This window comes from Charadrius vociferus, unplaced genomic scaffold (genome assembly GCF_000708025.1).
Source record: "Charadrius vociferus isolate BGI_N301 unplaced genomic scaffold, ASM70802v2 scaffold2894, whole genome shotgun sequence".
NCBI lineage: Eukaryota > Metazoa > Chordata > Aves > Charadriiformes > Charadriidae > Charadrius > Charadrius vociferus.
In genome coordinates, this window is record NW_009648232.1 from 6,470 (window position 1) to 8,484 (window position 2,015).

At 59.3% G+C, this 2,015-nt stretch overlaps 1 protein-coding gene across 1 annotated transcript in view; it reads left to right on the forward strand.

Moving 5' to 3' along the window:
- The window catches only part of LOC104285644 (dynamin-2), a gene marked incomplete at its 3' end in the record, with an annotated part of 16,883 nt that overhangs the window by 683 nt on the left and 14,185 nt on the right, over positions 1–2,015 (forward strand). Inside the window, exon 2 of the mRNA XM_009884113.1 lies at positions 295–368. Within this exon, the coding sequence (XP_009882415.1) occupies positions 295–368 (74 nt within the window). The remainder of the gene's footprint in view (positions 1–294; positions 369–2,015) is intronic.

Sequence of the window (2,015 nt, forward strand, 5' to 3'; positions counted from 1 at the left end):
CAGCCGGGGCTCTTTGCCGCAGGGGAAGATAGCGGCGGGGCGGGAGGATGGCCTTGAGACGGGAACAGGCACGGGGAGAGCGCGTTCCTGTCCTGCCGCGGGCATCCGTGGTCCCGGGAGCATCTTGTACCCTCTCCCAGCTCCCACTGCGGAGCAGGAACTGATCCCGTGTAGGATCCACGTGTTTTCGAGCCCCCGCATGCCATCCCTCGGTGTTTAGATATCGGGGCGGTCAACTCATTACAGCGTTAACTTGTGTATTTAACCACATATCTGTCTTTCAATTCCTTGCAGGGATTTCCTTCCCCGAGGCTCTGGAATCGTCACTCGGCGGCCGCTCATCCTGCAGCTCATCTTCTCCAAGACAGGTACGCTCTGGGCGGGAGAATCTGCCCGGTTCCCCCCCGTCGCGAGAGGGAGAGGGCGGTTGAAACCTCGACCGCAGCAAACGCGGCTCCGTCTGCCCTCCCGATGGGCAGTGCCGCCGGCCTTCGGCTGCTCGCCCACGCTCTTCGCAGATTTGTCGTTTTAACGAGCGTTTGAATGTTTCGGTAACGGTTCCGGAGAGTTCCTCGAACGGAGTTTTGACTGCTGGGGAAGACGCCTGCTCTGGGGGGGGGTGAAAGCCGCCCTGGAAGTGGCAAAGGAGAGAAGAGGTTTCTATAATTTGGCGGCGTTTCGGCATACATCTCGTTGAGAGCACGTGCCGGCAGCGTGGGTTCTGTTTGGGCTCATTTTCGAACAGCCGCTGCCCTCGACACCGAAAAGTCGGTGTCTGTTCCGCCGGAGGCTTCCGCGACAGATTGCGACAATCCTTTCTTCCCCAGAATGTGTTAAATCCCCAGTCAGAGCGCAACACGGTTAAAAAAAATAGCTCGTCGGTTAAAAAAATAGCTCGTCGGCCCTCTTCAGATGCGTTGTGCTGCCACTGGGGGGCTGCAGGGGAGAGGGGAGCAGAGCGTGGGTTGCGGCAGGGACACGTTTAGGTTCATTCCTTCCGCTCCCCTCCAGCAGAAAATTCCTGTTTGCCCTTACGGTGTCATTATCCTGATGATACAGGGTGCTCGGGCCGCACACAAGCATTTAAAACGCTGGCGGTCGCTAATAAAAGCGTGCCTGGCTGCTTCCCCATCGCCCTGTGACTCAGTTCCGCTTCGCAGCCTGCTACGGCGGAGTTGCGAAATCGTCCTCTGCCCCCGTTCACCTGCCTCCCCCGCGGCGAGGAACACCGAGGAGCCGGACACGGGGCACGAGGACGGCTCCTTTTCCCGGCCGGGCTCGCTTCCTAAACATTAACCAGCCCCATCTGCGGGGAGGTTTCTCCTGTTGCCTTCCCTTGAATGAAACGCCCGGTCCTCGTCTGAAAAAGTGTGGTTTTAGGGCAATCCTGGCAGAGCTGGGGCGGTCAGCGGAGCCGCGCTCCGCAGCTTCCCCCGGCCTTTATTCAAGGGACGTGTTTATCAAGCAATTAGTTGTTTCTGGTACCCAGGATGCGTAAGGGGATTGCAAAATGTCAGTCGTGGCCTTCAGACGATAAGGTGTCATCGTGCACGGGAACCGGTAGGGGTGGAAGGGTGAGGGCAGGGCTGGCGTTTCCCCTCCTTCCGCCCACGGGGTTTTTGGAGGGAGGAAGTGTGTTGCACCATCCCTCTCCCCGGGGCGAGTCGTGGCCCCAAAGCGACTAAAATCCCTTTTGGAGGAGCCGGGGAGTTGTTAATCCCAGGGGGAACGCTGTCTCTCCTCCCCCTCATCACCTGTCTGCTCAGCTTCCCCCACTCCCCTCGAAGCTTCTCCTGCAGTAACGGGTTGCAAAACCCCCTTAGAAAAATCTCGGATATTTGAAGGCGACTGTGCGGAGACCCAGAAAAATCAGCCGCTTTTGTGTTCCCAGGCGTCTCCCCCAGGCAGGAGCCGGGGCCGGGTTAATGTTTGTCTCCTGGCGTGCGTTCCTCGGGCTCGGAGAGGAGAGACGGGAGTTGCTGGCGTCGGAGTCGGGCCCCTCTCCGGACTGGGGT